The sequence below is a fragment of the Cydia amplana genome, chromosome 5, assembly GCF_948474715.1.
Source record: "Cydia amplana chromosome 5, ilCydAmpl1.1, whole genome shotgun sequence".
NCBI classification, from domain to species: domain Eukaryota; kingdom Metazoa; phylum Arthropoda; class Insecta; order Lepidoptera; family Tortricidae; genus Cydia; species Cydia amplana.
In genome coordinates, this window is record NC_086073.1 from 7,800,087 (window position 1) to 7,823,172 (window position 23,086).

The 23,086-nt window shown below is 36.1% G+C and overlaps 2 protein-coding genes and 1 long non-coding RNA gene across 3 annotated transcripts in view; 1 reads left to right on the top strand and 2 right to left on the bottom strand.

Moving 5' to 3' along the window:
- The window catches only part of LOC134647961 (uncharacterized), a 194,376-nt gene that overhangs the window by 56,140 nt on the left and 115,150 nt on the right, over nucleotides 1-23,086 (top strand). The gene's annotated exons all lie outside the window — the stretch shown is intronic.
- Nucleotides 797-6,332, bottom strand: LOC134648177 (uncharacterized). The gene is made up of 12 exons (XM_063502658.1): nucleotides 6,285-6,332; nucleotides 6,125-6,199; nucleotides 5,754-5,780; nucleotides 5,582-5,614; nucleotides 5,416-5,505; nucleotides 4,354-4,467; nucleotides 3,582-3,656; nucleotides 3,261-3,419; nucleotides 3,146-3,184; nucleotides 2,569-2,616; nucleotides 1,583-1,645; nucleotides 797-825 (listed from the first exon to the last, which is right to left on the bottom strand). Exons 3-12 carry the CDS (start codon nucleotides 5,764-5,766, stop codon nucleotides 797-799), a joined length of 663 nt encoding a protein of 220 aa, XP_063358728.1. The 5' UTR covers nucleotides 5,767-5,780; nucleotides 6,125-6,199; nucleotides 6,285-6,332.
- Nucleotides 6,514-9,282, bottom strand: LOC134648456 (uncharacterized). Its single transcript, XR_010096889.1, has 4 exons — nucleotides 9,190-9,282; nucleotides 8,490-8,546; nucleotides 8,202-8,222; nucleotides 6,514-6,723 (listed from the first exon to the last, which is right to left on the bottom strand). It is a non-coding gene; the product is annotated as an uncharacterized LOC134648456 (long non-coding RNA).

Consider the following 23,086-nt stretch of genomic DNA (forward strand, 5'->3'; position numbering starts at 1 on the left):
CCCTGATACATATTTGTATGCAGGGGTGCGAAGCTGATAGTTTTTCTGCACCCGTTTAAGTATTTACGCAGTTATTAATGTACGAGTAAGGAAATGAGGCTTTATCTTATCTCTGACGACTCTGACAACTAGAGAAAATCTCACAACAATGTGAGCGGAATGCCAAACGCAGATAAGAAAGCATTGTGAATAGTTGCAAATACGAGTATCGGCCTCGAACATCTCTGTTCGACGTTCGTGTCCTAGTTCATCTAACAAAGGGGTCCGATGAAAGGGTGCGCGCGGCGCGTGCGACCCCGACCTCTTACCTTTACAGCGGCCGGCTAGAGCTCTGTCGACGTCCGTTCCTGAGGGTCTACCGCGAACACCGTAGTCCGCAAATTGCGGGCATTTTTCTCTATCACTCTAATTAGGCCTTAATTGGAGTAAGAGATTTTCGTGGTTATAGTGTAGGCGTTATAGTGGCGCTGGAGGCTTCCAGCGCTGATCTTCCAATGAGACCATCTCATATCTCACATTTACTAATTAACGCACTGGTACGGTAAAGTATGTACTGTAAAGTATATACATATATTAGATCCATCAGGAATAGTCCAGAAGAAGAATATCCAGGTCTCTTTTTATATATTTTTGTACGTTATATCTATATTTTTATGTATGTGTTCTGAACAATAAATAAATAAAAATAATACGACTAAACAAAATTGCGCAACATTTTCATAGTGTATTATTTAAATCTTTTAAAGTGTTTTTATCTGCTTTCTAATGCTGTGTTCTCCAAATCGGTAGGTAATGCTTAGCGCGTTGATGGGCTGAGCCGGGTAGCTGAAAATATATACAATCATAATTGAAGAAGGATTGCAAACTGCATTAAACTGGAATTATGCTTCATTGAAATTACAAACCTTATCAAGTTATCATGACATTTTACCGGTGTAGTAATGAATTTGGGTTATGCCAGGATTGCCATGTTTTTTTTGTTGTTAGCTGTGACTTGTTGTTTCTTTTTAGCAGCTTCTATCAGAATAAAAAATGTTTTATTTTAATCTCAATTTAAGAATTACGTAAGTAAAAATGTATTTAGTAAATGTATTATTAATCATATTATAAATGCAATAGAAAATAGAAGAGGAGTACAGTCAGCAGCAGAAGTTGCTAAGCGGACGTGGTGTTCAAAATTACCTTGACACGCTCTTATTCTCTTAACCATAAAGTCGCGTCAAGATCATTTTGAACACCTGGCCCGCTTAGCAACTTCTGCTGACTGTACTAATTGGACATCTGCTACGACACGACCTAGCTGTTTCATACGAATATCATAGAAGGAAAAATAGAGGGAAAGAGAGGTAGAGGAAGACCGAAGAAAAATTATTTCAACCAAATAAAAGAAAACTAAGAAATGGTTCGGGTCGTGTCATACCAGATTAAGGAGTTGGTAGAGGACCGGACGAGTTGGAGATTACTCCACCGACAAGAGCACAGCTCCTTAATATAAAAAAGATTATAAATGGATATTGTATCTACCACACCACACTATATTATAATACAAGCATCTATATTATTGTAAAGCTAGTTAGCAAACCTTGAATTATAATTAGTTTGGTCAAATACTGAGGTAAAGTTTCTGCAGGGCCGGAGGTGCCACCTGAAAAATATATAAATATCATAATTTGATAACTATAGCCGGTCAAACAACTTTGTAGGCGCGAAATTCAAATTTTTTATGAGAGGACAACCTTTCGCGCCTCCGGTTTTTTTAATTTGCCGCTCTTTTCACTACCCAGAGGATATCTGGAAGAGATCGCTCTTTAGATAAGACTGCCGATTGCTAACCTCTACTTTCAAGATTGTGATCTGTATAGTTTCTTTTCAATAACAAAAAAGATCTACTTAAGGCACGCATCTCAAAAAAAGCCAAAAAACGATTAATAAATGTGTTTATCTGGAGCATTGCGTTTTATGCGAGTGAGACATGGACACTGAGACAAAAAGATAGAAAAAGGTGGGAAGCTTTCGAAATGTGGTATCGGCGGAGGATGAAAAGGATCAGCTGGACTGAAAGGAAGACGAATGAAGAAGTCCTGAGTATGATAGGAGAAAAGCGATGCTTACTAAATACAATATGATATAGGAGGGGCATGATGGTAGGACAGTAGGACACCTGATCGGCATGACAACTTTTCCCTAAACATCTTGGAAGGCAGGATTGAAAAAACAAGAGAAGAAGGGAAACCTAGAATAACTTATTTCAGCCAAATAAAAAATAATGCGTCGTATGAAGAAATTAAAAGACTGGCACGAGAAAGTAATGATTGGCGATTACTCGACCGACAAGAGCAAAGCTCTTAAGTTACGACGATGATGAACCACCTCTATAACTGAAATAACCTCTATTCTCACCTCTTTTAATGGAACCCTCTGTAAATGAGACAGAAATTTATTTACACCTGACTAACTGACCCTGGGTAAGTGGAAACCCTCTTTAAGTGAGACAAATTTGCTTGCCCCTTGAGATCCCACTTATCCAGGTTTCACTGTATTATTATAAAAATGAATGTGATTACTTACCTGGTCCAATATTCATTATGAAAGGGTTGTGTAACGCTCGGACTTCCACTGTAAAAAGATACTGTAGTGTTAATATGTATCTGAGTACCATAACTTCGAATAAACGTAATTGGTATTTTTAGCACTGAGGGATATATGTAGTGGGAGAAGTAGGTAGGTGAAGATATGGAACAGTAAGTATGCATTATTTCCTAAATGAATAATTCCTCGTCTCTTATACGAAAATGATACCAAACTTGATCTGAGTGTTCCGTAGGTTAAAAGAAGCGGTAACTGGACCGCCGGAGCCGCTTTTCTCCCACCCTGTCTGTCAGGGGGTAGCCAAGAGTAGTCTCATAGCTAGGGTATATGTATAAATCAGTTTAGTATCATCCAAGGAGTAATCGTGCCAAACGGCATCGCCTGAGACAAAAGGGCATACTAACTGCACTTAACTTCCCCTACCTACTAATACTCCAATTCAATTTATTATAAAATAGATGGCTCAAACAGCAGCTCATCTATCTTAAGGTCCGAACAAAAACAGTAGGTAACAATTGTGAAAATGTAATTTAAAAAAGTAAGAATAATTACGTACATATTTTTTCCACCTCTTCATCCACGGACGAGATACCAACTGCAATAAAAAATAATAATTACGAACCTATTCATTTTTGGCTTTCTAGAAATATATATTATTCTATGAGACTTACTCATTCTTCGAACTCGCTGTAGTAATTTCTCTTGTTCAAGGTTTTTCTTGTTTCTGCGTGTGTCTTCCTCCTTGCCGGGACAAGATGTCTTGAGCCGGCAGGTGTCAAGGTTCCATGCAGTTAAACATTCAAATTTCCAACGACAGCCCTTTAAGTGTGCTAAAAATGTTTGTCATCGTGTAATAAATGAAGTAATGCTTGGTGTATTAGCTCTACATTTATCTGTCAATTTTTGAGTCCCCGATTGTTGAATACATATTTGATTAGATATTTCGTAATCATGTATGTAAGTTGGTAAACTTCGTGACACCTAAATATTACCTTTTTTACCAAGTGTGTGATGGGGTCTGGAAGTGGCCACGTTAAGTTGTACATTATCTTTTTCAATATTAGGGCCTGTAAATTTAATATAATATTGTATAAGATAAACATTTAAACTGACGATAGTGACATATTCTACGAAAGATAGAAAATAGAAAGAGAAAATATTTATTTGGCGTAAAAAACATATATTAGGTACAACAGAAAATTAAATAAAGTAAGGTACACCAAATAGGATGATGCCACGCAGCATAAGCAGTGTCTCTAAGACACTGTGCTGGTTTTCGGGGCACCCAAAATAAAAGCTAAAACTTAAAACTAATACACAAACAGAACAGATAGAATCAGAACAAGACAGATTAGACATATCACGTGTAAGAGATGATGGTTTAATTTCAATAAGTTTTCCTCACACATCTGATAAACATATAGTACCCGAAAAAATAAATTTAAATGATTATTTTCTAAGTATGAGAATGTAAAAAGTGGACGAAATATGATTATTAATTATTAACTTAAGCATCAGCGGGTTAATTTTGTTTTGTATTCATGTTACCTGCCGTGATTGTTTCACCGGATGGTCTCATCGGAAGATCAGCGCTGGAAGTCGCCAGCAACATGCTGAGGTGAGACCATTTCGTGGCACTTTATACTTTTATTCTCTGTTATGTATAATTTTCTATTTTGTGTTTGTGCTCACGAATAAATTATTTCTATTCTATTCTATTCTAAAAAGGGTCATTAAGTCTTACTACGACGCCAAAAACCATACCTTTAGGCTTTCCTGTAGTCATTGATTCGGCTTCCTTATTCACGTGTTGATTACGTTTACGTCCAGCATTCACAACAATTTGTCTATTTTTCTGAAGTTTACTCACTAGTTTAACTGCAAATAGATTTTTATCACATGTTATTATTTTGAGAGTGATTCACAGTAACTCGAAATAATATTTATTATACGGAGGGATCCAATTATTACTACATGAAATTTACAAAAAAAAATCAATCATCTTCACAATATCCTCATTTGGTTTTGATACATTATTGCAAGTTTGTTAAAATTATCAAATATTTCCCGCACCTTTTCCAGCGTTAAATTTGCCCACTCTTTGGTAAGTGTTGCTTTCATAGGTTATATCTTTTGTTTAGCAACACAGACAGGTCCATGTCTCTAAGACAGCGGTTCTCAATCTTTTTTTTTGACGGAACCCTTTTGGAAAGCGAAATACTTGATGGAACCCTACAATAAAACAATAGTTTTTAGAAGTGTATTTTTTTATTAATTAGCATAATAATTATGCTTATTTTATTATTCTAAATTATTCTAAATTCTTGCGGAACCCCTGCAGGGGTGTCGCGGAACCCTAGGGTTCCGCGGAACACACTTTGAGAATGGCTGCTCTAAGATATACCAAAAACAACAACAGCTTCAAAAATAATCTTTTGAAGGGGAGATATGCCTGTGGAAATCTACCTAACCAAACCGTAACTGTCTAAGTAAATTCGAACAACTGCAGCCACTAGAAGAATATATTCTGTCATTTTGGTGATTGAATCCTGTTCAACACAAAAAAGTTTTTCATCTGAAAATTAGAAGTTTTCTCAGGGAAGAAAGAAAGCTGCGATTACTGTTGACAACTAAAAAAAAAACGATTGCGTATTTGTGTATCAAGTATCAAAGCCAAGGAGAATATTTTGAAGATATATGTACCTTTTTCTTTAGGTTCATAAATGAAGTGTTAATTATTAATGCCATTTTGTAAAAATTGTTTAAGTAAAAAATGACAGTTACAACTAATTTTTGGACCTTCCTGTATTTAAATAAGTTAGGTACTTCGACTTTGAGGCACGCCAGATTCTCTTTGTCTTCTATGAATGGGATCGTTTTCTTCCATTGAATCTGGTTTGATCGGTTTAGTCAATACTGTAAATTAAAAAAAACTTAGTACACACAAATTTAAGAGGACCATAATGAAAACAAACAACGTTTAGATACTGACAGTTGAATATGCTCTTTCTGTGTCCAGGTTTATCTGAAAATATATATTCTTATATTCTATAGACCCTGTTAAAAGTTGTGTCTATGTCATGTCAAAAACTTATACCGATCATAAATATTTTTATTTGCTGAATAATTTGTAAAATTTACTGTAAGAAATGGAATACACTTACTAAGGTAACACATGCTGTTATGCACAACTGTAAATAAAAATAAACAATAAGTTATAGTTAACATGTATAGAGTCATATTTTAGGCTCGATTTTCAATCTGAGAAACATCTATTGTAGGTACGTTACTTAGATCTTTGCACCCGTAACAGAATATTAAAATCACTTAAAATTTGCGATTTGTTTTGTAAGAATTTGATAAACAATGCAATAAGTTCCCAAAGGCTGTTTAAATACGTTTCTCAGTGTGCAGGGAGGGCAGAATTGCTTGCCCTTGTAAATAAATCGTTTATGACCGGTCGGTGTGACTATAATTTATTGATAGTATAAAAATCAATCAATTATAGTCACTCTTACGATAAAAATGTATTTACCACCATCGTTGTCAGACTCATCCACGTAACATCGGCGGCCATCGACGCTCAACAGTTTCAGGTTCTTGTGAATTCCTTGAAAGAAGAAATAATGATGTTAGGTACAGCCAATCTCAAAACACTCGAAGCTTAGGTATATGTACAAAAAAGGTGCTTTTACCTGCTCCGTCTAGGGCTAACGCCTGAAGCGCATCAAGACCAACGATATCTAATTCTGGAATAAAATCAAAAATGTTGTTAAATGAAATGATACAAAGTTTTCTCGTATTCGTTGCATTTTTCTGGCGCTGATCCCTAAAAAGTATAGCAACAATTCATTTATTTATTTATTTGGATGGCCAAAAGTCATGAAAAGTAAGTTGTTAGAAAGATTAATTAGGTACTTTTAGTACTTACTGGTTACCCTCGCAATGCGTCGAACCGTCATAACTACAAGGAACATAATTTATAGTATCAATATGTAATCACAATAAGGATGTATTTATACAAATTAAACCATCTAGGAAATAATGAAACAAAGCAATACGTACAAAAAGAATGAAATAATGTGTCTGCCAAAGTTTCCGCACTTCGCGCCGAGCTTACGATACCTTTGCCTTCTATAAATTGAAAGAATAAAGAAGCGTTAGAATACGACAATCATAATTATTGTCATCATACTTACTCGTATTTGCTAAAGAAGTCATGGCTGTACCGGTAGAGAATGTTTCCGAAATATGTATCATAAAATGTAATCTATCTATCTATATATATAAATGCAAGTGTCCTGACTGACTGACTGATTCATCAACGCAGAGCCGAAACTACAAAAGCTATAAAGTTGAAATTTGCACAGTAGGTTGCATTTATAAAGTGTACAAGAGATAAGAAGCGATTTTGAAAAATTCAACCCCTAAGGGGGTTAAAAAGGGGATGAAAGGTTGTATGGGGTACAAGTTTTATTTTAAGCTAGGAATTTGAAACTTTGTAAAAAGGTATAATATTAAAAAACAAGAAAACTAATTTCAGCGTTTGTGAAAATTCATCCCCCAAGGTGGTAAAAAAGGGGTTAAAATTTTGTATGGTGACCAAATATTTTTCTGAGTGTGGGACTTGAATCTTTGTATAAGGGCATATTATTAGAATACAAGAAAAGTAATTTCAGTGATTTCAAAAATTCATCCCCTAAAAGGGATAAAAAGGGGTTGAAAGTTTGAATCCATTACAAATGCTTTGAAACTTCTTAGAAAGGCACAATAGCCAATTACTAAAAAAATTAATTTCGACGTTTTTGGAAATTCAACCCCTAAGGGGGTTAAAAAGGGGATGAAAGTTTGTCTTAGGGTTCAAATTTTATTTTAAGCTAGGAACTTGAAACTTTGTAAAAAGGTATTATATTAAAAGAGAAGAAAACTAATTTCAGCGTTTATGAAAATTCATCCCCCAAGGTGGTGAAAAAGGGGTTGAAAGTTTGTATGTACATGAAATATTTTTTTGGGTGCGGGGCTTGAATCTTTGTATAAGGGCATATTATAAGAATACAAGAAAAGTAATTTCAGCGTTTTTGAAAATTCATCCCCTAAGAGGTTTAAGAAGGGGTTGAAAGTTGGTAGAGAGTTCAAATTTTATTTAAAGCTAGGAACTTCAAACTTCGTAGTTAGGTAGTTAGGTAGTAGGTTTTACTAAATAGTGGACTTGAAAATATATTGGGGGTTGAGAGGGATTATATCGAGAACAATGTTATTCATTCAGTTTATTGAAACTTCTTAGCCAGGTTGTGAAATATAAATCCCATGCATTGTATAATAAGATTAACCGTCCCTACTACTATCTTTTGCTGCATAATATTCTAAGCTAATGTATAATATACTATATAACCACCAATATACTAATCCACGCGTACGAAGTCGCGGGCAACAGCTAGTCTATCTAATAAGTACCTTAAATATTAATAGGGTTGGATATCGCAGGAGGACTTAAGAATTGAACAGAGTCACAATTCTATATTTTTTAACACGAGTCCATTAAAGATGTAGATACATATAAGATGATCACTACGTTAATATATCCTTATGTGTAGTAGATGTATATTGGTTACCTCCTGGTGCACGAGTGTCAACTGAAAAAGTAATAACACCAGCGTTGTAATTTTGCATTATCTACCAGGATCACGCGGTTATGAACATTTGATTTCAAAATTGGTCAATAATATGTTTAAATTAGTAATGAATAATGCATCGGACATTTAAATTTAATAAATGAGTGTGAATTGTATTTATTTATTTTCAATAAATCATCAAACACATATAAACTTAGTTACCTGTAGGACTCCTAAAAACTCATAAAAATGTATGATACAGAAAATACTTTATTCTAAGATACAAACCTTTTGCCATTAGTCTTTTGGCTAACGGTAGTAGTTCTGGCGGAGTTAATACATCACCTATCGAACACAAAGTCATAACATATAATAATTTGATAATATCAAATGGCGTTATAGCAAATGTATAATATATTTTTTCTACTCCAGCACTCAAATGTGTCAATTAAATGACTGACAGTGATATCTAAAGCAATGTCATTTGAATGCTTTGTCTATAGGCTCATAAGATGACTGCTAGCAGTCATCTTATGAGTATAATACAACTGCTTTATTTTTTTTAAAGATACAAGTTCCGATCATATTGATTGAAAGAGGTATGTTTTCATTTACAATAATAACTCTTTTTTTTTTTTAAATAAGAACTCTTTTTTTTTAAATAATAACTCTTTTTTTTTTAAATAATAACTCAATTTTTTTTAAATAACAACTCTTTTTTTTAATAATCTCTTTTTTTTTTAATAATCTCTTTTTTTTTTTTTTTTTTTTTTTTTTTTTTTTTTTTTTTTTTTTGTTGCTGCAGCTGTCATAGAAAAAGTAATGTATGCAACAGCTCATAATTGGTTCTTAAAATTCTCGGGTCTTTTTTTACAAAACTCGACTACGTCTCGTTTTGTAACTTCGACCCTTGAATTTTAAGAACCCTTATTATATCACTGTTGCATAAACTACTATTTAATTAATAATTATATAAAGCATTACACACCCGATTGTAGCACTCGCGTGTTTTTAGGCGGCTGTTCGTCGGCTGCGCCGCTATCTTCATCTTCTGTATCTTCTACTTTTAGGTGATTTTTATTGATTGGATTGTCTTTTTGTGCAATTTGGAACAGAAAAAAAAAACATTTAATTCAAAACTTTATAATATATGAAGGCTTCCGAATACTAAGTGTCCATATAAATGCAAATGTATAGTTATTATATTAGTACAAAAAGAATTTATGGTAGACTTTCTTGGTATATATTTTCTAACCCTATTTAGTCCTCGCTTCGGATCCTGGTTACAATTTGAGACAGAAATCCTTAATACAAATACAAAATACAAATACAAATACAAATGCATTTATTTCATTACTTTTTACATCAGTTCTTAGGTATAATATAAGGGTTAGGTAGGTAATTAGTCCATCTTAGGTACATGAAGTAAGTACAGTATTTATCTAAACATTGTGCAACAAATTGTGTAAGTAATGAAAAAGGTGCGGGTACAGCTTGCTGAATTTAAACCCGCCCTTGGTCAGCTAATTGGAATGGTATTAAGATTAAATATTTTTTAAATTATGAAATTCACAATAAAAACCAAAACTTTAGTATGTAACAATAGTTTCCTTACGGGGTACTTAATACAGGAACAGTATAGCATATGTTTCGTGTGGTTAGTATAGTAATAATGATTTAACACATTCAGTGCCCGCGCGATCTACGCGCTAATCGTAGTCGATGACACGGGGAAAACCGTATGTAGCGAAAAGTGCCTACGAACAGAAAACCTAGGCCTTGGTGCACCCGTTAGGCAACGGGTTGCTGGCAGACGGCGCGCGGCGGTGAATGTTACAGTGACACCTATCGAGATTTGTAACAATTTGTAAGAATCTTACCTGAAACTGAGGCCACACAGACCTAAAAACATTACCATATTATTTGCGTATATGTTTAGTTTCCCGTGTTCTACTTAGCGAATATATTTTTTTTTAACTGTAGCTACCATTTTTCACATACAGTTCCGTGCGTTAATATTTTCTCTATTAACAGTCGGTTTAGCCGATAGCTGTTTTGATATCAATTAACTGCTCTGCGGGCTCAGCACGGTTCCATTTTTATCGACTATCACTATGCCCGTCACTTTCGCACTAACATACTTGTTAGAACGTGACAGGCATAGTGACAAACAGAGATGTACAAAATGGTTTAAAAAAAGCATTTAAATACAAAATGCAAAATACTTTTCAGATTTACTATTTCAAATGCAAAATACCAAATAGTTTTGCGTTTTGTATTTCAAATGCTAAATGCAAAATAGGTATTTTCAAAATACGTTTTCAAAATAAAATACCTTTTGACCAAATCTCAGATATTTTTATTTATTTTAGGTATTTGTAATGAGAAATAGAGACACAATGCCGAGCCGAACAAAAACGTCTAATAACATGGCACCTTATGCATGACATTTTGGTCATATTTATCAGTACGCGTATCAATAAATTCTGTTATGTTATTAATAATAATATAGGTGGTCAACCAAATCTTGTCAGTAAAAAAAGGCGCGAAATTCAAATTTTCTATGGGACGATATCCCTTCGTGCCTACATTTTTCAAATTTGCCGCCTTTTTCTACTGTCAAGATCTGGTTGACCAAGTATAATACTCGTAGCTTGGGCCTTGCCCCACTGCTGGCGGCACCCTAGGTTAGGTTTTTTATAATGTGTTAATATGTATTTTTTATTGTTTTGTAAGTGTTTTTATATTTTACTTTTATATTCATATTATAGAGAACCTAAACTGAGAAGATAAATAAATAAAGAGAAAATAATACTCACTTAAAATAATATAAAAAACTAGACTAACGAAAAAAGAGCCATGGCTCCATTTTTTAGTTCTTATTTTATTATTATTACACTTTTATTTTATTAATAACAACTGGACTGGTATTGTTAAAAAGTAAAAAAAATAAACATCAATTTTTATTTATTACGCTTTTTAACAATACCTGGCGCTGGCGCCAGGCGCTAGCAGGCGCCTCTATCGGTCAAATTCGGCAATACAAGCGTCATTCGTTCATTTCATTTTGTTTGACTGGTAATGTTGGCTAAACTTAATCACAAAGTATTTCGCATTTTGAAATGAATATTAAAAATGCAAAATACATCTCGAAAAGTATTTCAAATAAAATACAAAATGTTTTTTACTAAAAGGCATTTAAATGCAAAATACAAAATAGGTATTTTGCATTTTGTATTTGCATTTTAAATAGAAGTATTTCAAATAAATCGCATCTCTGGTGACAAACGATAAAAATGCGACCGTGCTACTAGGGCTGAATATCTTTCATAACACGCCCAATTTTATAAGTATGCTTGTATCGAACTACTCTAAACTTTCATTATAATATTTATAATATACAGGTATTAATCTTTATTGAGTTGAATTTAAGGTTTATTTTAAACGTTTAACTTACTGAAATATATAAACAAATGCTTATTAAATAAACAGTTAGTGTTCCCATTCTTCGCCACTTTATTAATCCAACTGCACTATGGATACAAATGTTATTACAAACGTTAGTTGGAAATGTAATTACCGTATCTAACTTGATTACTTTTATGGCAATTTTATATTTTATTATTTATTTCATTAACTAGTACCAACCTCTCTGTAGTTAACATTAAGGGGGTTACTGACGTACGAGCCAAGGCGGGCTACAAGCAAAATTCGAACATCTAGCTAGATCAGTGGATCCTAACCTTTTCAGTCCGGTCACCCCTATGACTAACTAGGGAACCTGATTTTACCCCTCCTCCCAATGGTAATAAAAAATAAAACGTGTACGTTTGTTGTATTGTTATATTAGGTTAGCTTATTACCCCCGTAAAATACCAGTTTTACCCCCACGGGGGTAATTACCCCCAGGTTAGGAACCACTGAGCTAGATCGTTGACAAAATTGCTCGTTGGATTTAAAAGTGGTAACACACTATCGCACCGCACCGCGACTTTGGTGCGTCGCACCCATAAGTAAGAGCGAGAAAGAGATATCTGTTTCTCGCTCTCACTTATGGGTGCGACGCGCCAAGGTCGCGGTGCGGTGCCATAGTGTGTTTATGTGTTACCACTTTAAAGTTTAAAGTACGCGTAGGTAGGTACTTAAAATGATAAACAGGCGAGTAAGGTCACCGAGTTGTAAGTCCACGTACTTACTCGCCCGCCCGTCTATCACCCCCTTTACAGTTCAAGTAGCCCAGTTGAAGTAACTTACTCGAGACATTTAGGTACGCACAATATTTAATTGAATTTCAATAAACATTCTATTGTATATTATTTTAATATTAAATTCAATGCATTTTGACAAGAATGATTTTTTTCCTTTGTTGCTTTCAAATAACCTACTAATTTTTTGACATAAGTATTTAAAGAATAGATTCCACTGGTTTGTTACCGATGCTGATAATCGGTAACACGTGAAATATAGGTTATTTTCTTTTGCTGATATGTTTATTATTCTTTGTAACTTAGACTACGTCAAGGCATAAGGTATAGTCTTAGAAAGAAGTTCGCAACAAGTAGTTTTACAAACATGTATCCCCGAAATAGGTATATAAACAAACCGTATTTCAGTTTTGACAGAATTCAGCTTTATTTAAACACTAAAGGTGGCTTATATGATTTCGTCGGCACATTCCGTTGGACATGATATCTTAATGCCGAGTTGCCTTCCAAATCCTGGTTAATTCCGCGCCTACTGAGCTCCGGTAGGTTGTAACAAAACAAGCGTAACGCTGGCTAGGGTGCCTGCACAGTGCACACTCAAGACAACGGGATTTTAGGAATGTGCTAAAATTTATTGCTTCATTTCGGACTGTAAAATGTTTGTAAAAAATACCTTATCAAAGTCGTTTACCGGCGTGTCTCACTCCTCGATTTCGTCGCTTTGCTACAGGTAGCTAAAAGTACATCCGTTCGGCCCCAATTTTGGGGAAAGCCATAAACCGCGCGTGGCGCTGTCGCCACCTAGCGGCCATATCTGTGCTGATCGTAACAGAAGCGTTTTGTTAGAGTCTTCTGTACTTAGTACTATTATTTATTCTGCGCTATCACGTCCTTTACTCAGATAGGGGGGGATTATCCCTTATAAAAGGCACCACACAGGAACACAAAAATCATGAACATTCATTCCACTACGCATACTTAATTCTCGAGAGATTATCTATCTACAGTATCTACCTACTCTACCTAGTTTTGTGTAGGATGAAAGCACGGTACGAAAAAACTACGTTTAATTAAATGAAGTAGCAACTCTCAAATAAGATATGTTTGAGGTATCGACGTCTAATTTGATCACTTTCTGATACACAACAGTATTATATTTTTATGTGTTTTTCTGGAAATCATAATAAAAATTCTAGATCAAAGTGAGTGTGAATATGATTGTCACACAAAAAAATTAAATAATCAGGTCAGAGCCATAAATTAACTTAGGCTTTAGTCAATTTATTAGTAGTACCTAGTTGCAGATCTACGGCGTTTCCTGAATAAACGTCCTTGGATGGATTTAAGAAGTGGAGCCACCAAGATTTTTATTTATAAGATTTATATCTACTGGCCTGGCTGACTGGCTGGACTGGAAAGCGCTGCGTCTAAGTGAATATACTTATTTTTTTATCTTGGATTAACTTAATTTTGCATTTGTAGCACGTCTAGCATCTTGACACAGGTTCCGGGACTTCATATATCAAGTGCAGCCTGACATATGGTCCCGCGCCAGTCACGGCAACACATGCTGATGCGTTTAGCCATATAGGTAGCAGCGCAGTGGCTGAGGCAGTGGCTCATATAAGTTGGCTTGAAGTTGTTGAAATACTTTATTTACTCAAGCCATTTTACGCCAGCTCACACGGATTTATTTGTAGATACTCGTATTTAACTAACACGGCATAGTAATTTTGGTTTTATTTACGACTCGTTGATTCTGCTTACTCACTATAATGACTGCTGTTTATTCGCGGTTCGGTCGGCCACGCAATTAAGGGTTAGACATGGCATAAAGCGGGAAGCCTTTGTTTCCGATCCCATTTAAGGCGGGTAATTTACATGCACCGCGTTTTAGATGAATGAAATTATGAAGTGGTTACATTTTCAGGTAAATATATTTTCGTACGTTAATTTAATTTAATTTGAATGTAGAGATGGAAACAGACGGAGCGCATTAGATGACTTGTTTCGGGCTGCAACTGGAATAGTCATTGCATGCAGTGTGTAAGGCATAGAGAAAAAAATACATAGAGTGCTCACTCCATACATCAGTTTTAGTACCAAAAAGACTATTAGCATCTAGCATCGAGTAGCGGAACTATCAGTACTGCTACTTGACAATAGATGTAGCCACCGACCGGAAAGTCTTATGCTGTTGAGATAAGACTTTCCGGTCGGTGCTACATCTATTTTCAAGTAGCAGTACTGATAGTTCCGCTACTCGATGCTAGATGTAGACACTGAGATTAATAGTCTGAACTGATGTATGGAGTGAGCACTCTATGTATTTTTTTCTCTATGGTGTAAGGGAACTGTATGTGGCATATATGCCGTTGCCGACGCATCCTAATCGCGATGTAATTCGTTTGTATCGACTCCAATAGTGATGCACCGAATTTTGTTCAGTCGTACTATTCAAAGGTGAAACTAGCATTTGAAAGTTAAAACTTACCATGCAATCAATCGCTTACAAAACATGTTGCGATAATTGATTTAATGACAGCTGGAGAAGTTATAACGGGTCGGGTCACTCGCGCGTCGGTTGTAGAGTGAAGCGGTAAAAGGTTGCGGCGCGATGACCCCGGCAACCGACTGGTGTCTTTTCTGTTGCTTGCCGAACACCGGCGAGTTCAACGCTGACGTGAACCAGTATTAAGAGCGCTCCAGCGTAGTAGGCAGTTGTGCATAGTTACGCATAGTTGTTATAGACGCCTCGCCCCTGCTCGCGCAATAGAAAGACACGGCAGCGCCTACGCTGCCCAGTAGCAACAGCTTCTCCATTGTCGGCTGCAGTTTCGCCACTTAGTACACTCTCACCGTAGATGCTAAACCCATCTAATTACTATACTGTTTCGTAAAGTACGCATTGTCCGCTTGATCTAGATTCCTTTGTTGCTTTCTGCAAATTGTTTCTTAGCACGAGGTTATCTCAGGCGACCTCTATTGTGATGGGATGAAAAGAAAGAAAAAGTGATAAGTTATGGACGTAATGTGTTTTATCTCGAACATATATAGACAATTGCAATCGATTTAGTTTATACAACATCGCTATAAAAGTAAAAAAAAAATTTCTATTCATAAACAGAAAAGGTACCCAAAGTCAAACGGACTACAATGCGTTGCTTACTTCACAGATCAAAAAGGTTGTTCTGTGGGTAAAGGACGATTTTAAACTTTTCTCGACGATAGTTCATGCAAGTCGACAGGTTGAACGTTGAACTCAACTCTTTGAACAGATTTGGTAATAGTAATACATTATAGAAAATAAGCGAGTGTGATCGTAGTTTGGGCGGATATCCCAAGTTTACATCGCCGCCCACGTCACATAATTTTACAGCAGCCGATAGGGATCCACAGCTCGCGCTCCACCGCCGCCGCCGCGCCGTCTAGACGCGACACCCGCGCTAGACTAGTTCGGCGATCGCTCCAGCCCCCGGCGCGCCAGCAGCCCGACCGATCCGCCGAACCATCCATACAACTATACTAAAGCAACCAAGATGCGATTTTCGATTGAGAAATCCTTCGAGGGGAGCTGCCAGGTATAAACGTCGGAAGGTGATTGGACGGAATCGCACTTCAATTCAGTTTAAATCGGGTTCTTCTGTGTAAGACTCGTATTATAGAGAGTACGTATAGTTCACACGTTGCCTCGCCGCCTATGTTCAGTTGCCAACTTGCCACTCTTTAGCTAATATATTCATTAGTGTCCCCGTGTCCCCTTGTTTACCGAGGCTGACCTTGACTCGACCCCTCACTGACGCGCAAAAACTATTCACGGATGAGCACGACAATCATTTAACTCAATAGGTATTAAAATCAAGAGCAAGCGACAACGACAACACATTGCGTAAAATTTTCATTTGGTAGTCGAAAGAGGAAAAGATAGTTCAGATCGAATGTAGCATCTTTATCGGACAACATGGTATTAGAAATTGAAGCATTGTTACAGAACAAAACAACTCAATCCATTATCTACAACTGAATACTTCCTTTCACTTTACTAACACAGAGACGTCAATTTGAGGTAATCTCCGGCCATTTACCGCAAAAACAATGAACCATTACTTACACACGCTCACTTTACATCTGCTCGCACGACTCCCCTTTAAACCATTCGGCGTCGTCTAAAATGGGAACATCTTCGATTGACAAATCTCTCAGTAGGTATTAAATGATTATAACGGTGTGACATTGCTTTTTTTAAATTGGTTTCGCTAAATTTCGCCTGTGCGGAAGATCACCGTGACTAATCATCAAAAACATAAATGTAAAATTATAACTTTCTCGTTTTCTATTCGTTTTTTTGATTGTATACGTTAAGGTAAATATGCAGTTTCTATTTACCATGTGTGAATTGATTAAGTACATTGGGTTTTATAATCGTCTGACGAAGAACGAAATCTCACCTGACGATCAGAATGGAGTGGAATGTGATCCGTTCCAGAAACCGTAACCTATTTGGCCGGCAACGTGCGCATTGGGGATGCCGCAATCGCAAGTGTTCTCATCGAACCGTTTCTATTTCCTCAGCACTCTCGACAAGAGCCCGCAAGCCTCTTGTCAGTGCGGAGGGGCTCACGGCGGCTTAACGCCAGCCGCGGCCGCAGCGCTGGCTGAAGCCTTCACACGGAATTTATCAATATCCGGCTTGACGTTAGAGCAGAAATATAATCGTTTTCATTATTTATGAGGGCAAAAGAATGAGAACATATTAACGTAATAGTGCTGATGGTGCTCCCACACTTATATGACATCGTGTGACACGTACAACTTGATACGAGTACTATTGATAGTGTTCTTAGTACATTCAACCGAACAACACACCACACCCGGCACCACCGCCACTACACCACAAATAATACCCTATGTCCTTCAAGTAAAACTAACTATATTTGTGCAAAATTGTATCGATCTCGGTTCCACCTTTTTTACGTAAAGGAGGAACAAACCTCAAAACATACAAACGATTTATAACATCAGGTGTATTTCTCCTATAACTATCGATAGAATTAACAACGTCATCATCGTCATACGAGTAGGTACGAACCTAGTTTGGTATTTATTATACCGAAGCGCAATTTTTTAGGTCAGTATTGACTTACTTATTGTTTATCATATTCATCCAAGTATAATAATTGCCATGCACTTATACTTTTCTTAGACATTCTGGTACCTGCCTTCTCTACCTATGATAATTCCAAACCCGCTTGTTAATATAGAATCAAAGTTAAAAGTTTGGTATTTATTATACCGAAGCGCAATTTTTTAGGTCAGTATTGACTTACTTATTGTTTATCATATTCATCCAAGTATAATAATTGCCATGCACTTATACTTTTCTTAGACATTCTGGTACCTGCCTTCTCTACCTATGATAATTCCAAACCCGCTTGTTAATATAGAATCAAAGTTAAAATGCAACAAGTCGTATTATACCACTACATCATTCCTATTTAGAACTCTAATAGTGTTTGCTAAAAGCGCTTCCCGCCAATAGAATAAAAAGTAAGCCAAGTTCATAACCGTCACGGGACGACAGCGGCCGAGGGCGACGCTTTCCCAGGCACAGGGCTGTTATTTCCATCACTTACATGAGTTTTCGCCTCAGGCTATCCATTTTAAACAAGAGCCCCCGATCACGGACAGTTAGTATTGATCATAGAAATACTGGTTATCCTGAATCGAACCCTCCACAAGTCATTGCGTCATGGGCCCAGCTGCGTCCGGACGGTGACGTCACATCACAGCTTATGTGCACTCCATTTGTGTACTGTCAACAGTGTCAACGGTCTAATACCAAATGTACACTTTCCCACAGGCCGACTTGTACGCAAATGTTTAAAATGATAGGCGGTTTACAATGTCTTTTTAATTAAATATAATATCTGGGAGACCGAGTTTTGCTCGGAAAACATATAAAAATTCAAATTTGAGCGTTTCCCCAGAGATAAGTCCTAGCAAGATAGATTTTCCGCCCCCGAAACCCCCCATATAGCAAATTTCATCGAAATCGTTACAGCTGTTTCCGAGATTCCCGATATATGTATATATGTAACAGTAAGTTAATTTGCAATACCTACTCACTTTTCACTTAGTGCTGATTTAATAGGTATGTATGCACAAAAAAATATGGGCACATATAAATTTATCACTATACCATTCGAATGATGGTCCCCATGACATATAATTTTTGCACATAGACATAAAATCCATATTAGTTAATGTGTTAGTATATTATATTGTGTAAAGTGACAAATAATTACTAAGTTTAAGCGCAAGTCTGTAGTGCCACGTGCAGACTTGTTTGCAACTATGTAACTTAACAATCTGTCATAAACTCAAGGGAGCATTTAACTTTATAAACACGGTGCCATCCGCTAGCTAGGGGCGGTCATATGAGCTAAGCCTGCGCCTTTAAATTTATTTAGCATAAAGTGCAAAATGTTCCTTTAGGTATATAAAATACTGCCTAGGGTAGGAGTCGTATTCCTTAAGTATTTGTAAGCTAGGTAGGGTTAACAAAATAATTCCAGTTCGGTAAGTCACAACTTGCTAATGACATAATATAGATGTGAAATTACAACTGAGACGATTCTAATGACACCACATGTGGGTACAGGTAGGTATCTACACATTAAAGTTCACCGGGTTTCTGGAAATGCATAAATATAAATTCATAATAACATTTCCTTTATTTCTTAGTGGACTGAAATATTATACATATTACATTTTAGTGTGGTTTTTGGCTCGGTTTTTGGTGACCGGAGGCGAAATGGGCTCACCAGATACATATATTATAACGTTATTTCGAGGTTTTATTAAACATTGTTACATAATAACGGACGGTAATAACAATAAAATGCGAAATGTATAGTTTCTATGTGAGTGTAACTATGGGTAGTTCGAGGTGCCACGCTAGTGTATTTACTCGTCCTGTTTTTATTGATATGCATCGGCGCAGAGGCAAATAAAAACTGACATGTCCGGCCTATTTCCAGCCCACATGGTTGCGAATAAATTGTATTTTGCTCACATTTGTCAATTACGCTTGCCTTCCTGTCGGTTAAGTTTTTAAGGTATAAAAAATACAATACAAGAAACTTAAAATCTATTTATACGTAAAAGACTTGTTACTCGTAGTATACATTCATAAGAAAGATCCAATTACGTTATTTTAAAACTAAAAATAGTACCTATAATATATTTTTGCGTAAGTATCTAAAAGCGAAATGTAAATATGAACTTACATTTTAAATAGACTCAAATAAATATTCGTTTTTTTTTTAATAAGAACGTTTTAGAAATTAAATTGTGTACTTATAAATCTTGCTTATCATCGTTTTGTTTGCCTTATGATTTTGTGAGAAAGTCCGTCCAGTATTTGAGCAGTAAGGCAAATAAATCAATCAGTTGTTTGCTGGCAGCAGACCCGTGCGTGACCAAGATGGCCGAGCGGTTCTCAGGGAATTACCTATTGAGTGGCCAAGAATGCACCTTTGCGTACACTTCACTAGATATTTCAGTGGTCATGATGTCCGGGGGCTCAGCACGGTTCCATTTTTATCGACTATCACTATGCCCGTCACTTTCGCACTTACATACTTGCAGAACGTGACAGGCATGGTGATAAACGATAAAAATGCGACCGTGCTACTAGGGCAGGTTGTTGACTTTGTTCGCGACTGTGGTGCACGCCTTGATGATACAAATACTTTATTTGACAAATGTCAAAATTTTAAACCAAATATGTAGGTACCTAATGACTTTTTAGTTCTTGTTAAATTGGTAAAGTACATATTGATAAAGAGCGTACGTACTCCCATATTACAGGCCGGCAACGCACTTGCAAGCCCTTTGGCATGGTAATTCTTGGTTCGTACAATTTGAAATTAGTTATATAATTTTACAATGTTTGCTTGGGTATGTAATACTTGGCGCATAGTAACTTAGTAAATAATATATTTAGTAACGTGCGTGATAATTTTTTTTTCGTTCACTATTTAATTTTTAAGAACTTTTTCCAATCCAGTCCTCTTTAAGAGCCAACAGGAGCTAAGATTTAAATATTTTAGGTAAATATACCCGTCTCGCTAACGGAAGCGGCTCCTAAAACTAGTGCGATAAGGACAAGGCGAAAAATCCTGCGTAAAAATATCAAAAATCGAGGATTCGTACTCGACTGTTTCCTCCTCCAAAACTTAACCAATCGTAACCAAATTTGGAAATCTAAATGATTATGACATTATCTGTGTCGGACCGTTTTGCTTTTTTGACTAATTGATGTCAGTTTTTAATAGCACGCCTCTCATTGCGGCATAGTCAATTAGGCCATTTTGGCCATTTTTGAAGGGCTCTAGCGCCTTAAAAAACTAAAATATCAAAAGAAGCAAAACGGTCCGACACAGATATTGACAATATTAATCTGTGTTGAAAAAATCATTGCTCTAGCTTCAAAACCCACGGAGGAAACAGTCGAGTACGTTTGTATGGAGAAATGACCACTCCTGTTGGCTCTTAAGAACTTTTCCAATCCAGTCCTCTTGTAAACTTTTTCAGTATTTTTTTTTGTACAAAATTAATCAATTAAAAAAATACTAAATACCTATAATAAGTTATGTTTACAATATGTTACACTTGTGTTTAGGATAATCGATGGACTAATTATCCCAATTGACTCGTGCCGCCATGGTCCTGATAAGCAGGAACAGAAACCTCTCGGCGGGCTGTGACTGACTGCTGTGAGTGAGAGTGAGAGGGTCTCGCGCTGAAGAGCGATTGCACCGACTTGCGACACTTAACTACATCTTAATATTTGCTGTGGTATAGGATACACACTTATTTCCAAATATGTTTTAGATTCTGTCATAATATCAGTATTGGTGAAAGGTAATGCAAAAACTAATCATCGTAGAAGTTAGTTATCTGTCGCTAACTATTTGTCGTCAACAATTTTAAAATTATATTTAAGAAATAATTGTTTTACATCTGGTGTAAGGTACCTGCGCCAAAGAAGGCCCATCGTTATTTTTATTTTTATTAGTTAGGTTTAATACGAAGTTTCAGTTTATCTATGGTACATGGACGCAAAGTTTGAACTCATTCACATTTATAAAAGTATGAAATGTTGTTTGCAAGCTTAACAACCGACACATTTTTGGTGCAGGTACCTTATATAGTCTATTAAATAATAGATACAAGTAAATGTAAGTTAAAATTATTTGCATAAATTCTCTTGAACAAGGTTAATTAGGTATTATTCGGTAATTTGTGTTCGAAAAATTCACGATTTCGTGGCAGCTTTGCCAAGGCATAAGGAAGAACCGCGGCACGGCCTCGCCTTCGAATTTACTCTGTTATTAATCGCCTGTTTATTAGAGTCGGATTTCCTCCCCAATTTTCTTTTACAGCGGCCTAATCACGTAAGCATGGGCACGCTTACACTCTGTCCCACCATTTCGACTTTCATTACGGCTCGTTTGGGCTTCTTTATGTTACTGAGGTAGATACAGAGTTGCAATGAGTCAACATATATTTTACATAGGTATGTTTTAAGCATCCGCCTGTGACTTTTCTCCGTAGATTTCATAATTTGCACTGCCACACGGAATTCCTCCCCTTCTTTCACTTGAATACAATAACGATTTTTACACAATATTAATTACGAACGTGGGACTTATCGCGTATACCTAAATAAGTTTCAAAATTAAGTATTTCTTGAATAAAAATGTCCTATGTTTATATAGCTTAATAACTGCCTTTTAGTACTTATAATTTCGTCCACATTAGTTCTCCATCTTTTCATGATCGAGTTACAAACAGCCAAATATTCAACTCATAATTTTAAATGTTAATGGATTTTCCCCTGATGCTCGCTGCATTACCTTTAATCATATTCATAAGTTTTGCACTGTATTATACGTATAACAAATGCAACGATTTTTTGGTCATAAAGTTTTTACTTGTCGTGTAGAATAGGAGTTGCCGGAGTAGGTTGGCCCACCGCCAGGCGGAAGCCAATACTGGCGGAGTCAGGGACATTTTGATATCACTAGCTTTATGGCACTGGAAATAGTTAAGTGGGTCTATAGCTAATACTTACACAGCGGTCTTTGTTGAATTATATATTAAGTTTTGTTGACACTTCTTAAAATCCAAATAAACATACATAAGTGTCATTCTATGGAACTTGCTAACTAGTTCCATAGAATGACACTTTAGTTATGCACTTAGAAAGTTGATTGTTTTTTTTTTACCTGATTGCGTTTGACATTTAACTCGGGACCTTACAGCCAATGTTGTCATAATATACCTATATAATACTATACTATACTAGAAAACTTCGTCCTTAAACTTACTTAGGTATATACAAGTGCTAGGTACAATTAGATAATTATTTAGCGATTTAAGAGACTAAAAATATTAACATGTGATTTAAAAAAAATACATGATATTAGCGATGGTCGTATTTTGCTTCATGCTCACGAGTTCACGACCTAACACGATACTTTTACGATCAAAGCCAGTGCGGCAGTTACCCATGAAGTGTCAAATATCAAGAAAATTTTATAACACTCCCTTTGTGTAAATTGATGGAGAGTCAGAGAATTATGTCATAAACATCGGTATACGAGTAACCCC